Below are 345 nucleotides of genomic sequence, written 5' to 3' on the forward strand. Positions count from 1 at the left end.
GGGGAGCCTTGCAAAAGCATGGGGAGCCCTACCTCTCCATCAGAGCCCCCTCTCCCCCTCTCTTCCCTAGGCTGCCTGGCAGAGAAGTGGACTGGCAAGAAGGGTGACTTGGCAAGCGTGGGGGAGAAGAAAAGCAAAAAAAAGAGCGGGAAGAAGAAGAAAAAAGGCCGGAAAGATGAGAGTGAGGGAGCTGCCAGCCTTCCGGACACAGGGGAGGCCCTGGAGGGGGTCCAGGAGCAGGCTCCGCTCACCCACAGCCCAGCTGATGAGCTGCAGGCAGGCAGCCCCTGCCCCCGGGGCCGCCCGCTCCGGGGTTTTACCCCGCTGTGCCTATGGGTACCAAAG

At 62.6% G+C, this 345-nt stretch overlaps 1 protein-coding gene across 1 annotated transcript in view; it reads left to right on the plus strand.

Moving 5' to 3' along the window:
- The window catches only part of CNPY3 (canopy FGF signaling regulator 3), a gene marked incomplete at its 3' end in the record, with an annotated part of 3,775 nt that extends 3,430 nt beyond the window's left edge, over nt 1-345 (plus strand). The window contains exon 7 of the mRNA XM_017736945.1: nt 71-345. Coding sequence (XP_017592434.1) covers nt 71-345 — 275 coding nt within the window. The remainder of the gene's footprint in view (nt 1-70) is intronic.

Source organism: Corvus brachyrhynchos, unplaced genomic scaffold, assembly GCF_000691975.1.
Source record: "Corvus brachyrhynchos isolate BGI_N302 unplaced genomic scaffold, ASM69197v1 scaffold806, whole genome shotgun sequence".
In the NCBI taxonomy this organism is placed as follows: Eukaryota; Metazoa; Chordata; class Aves; order Passeriformes; family Corvidae; genus Corvus; species Corvus brachyrhynchos.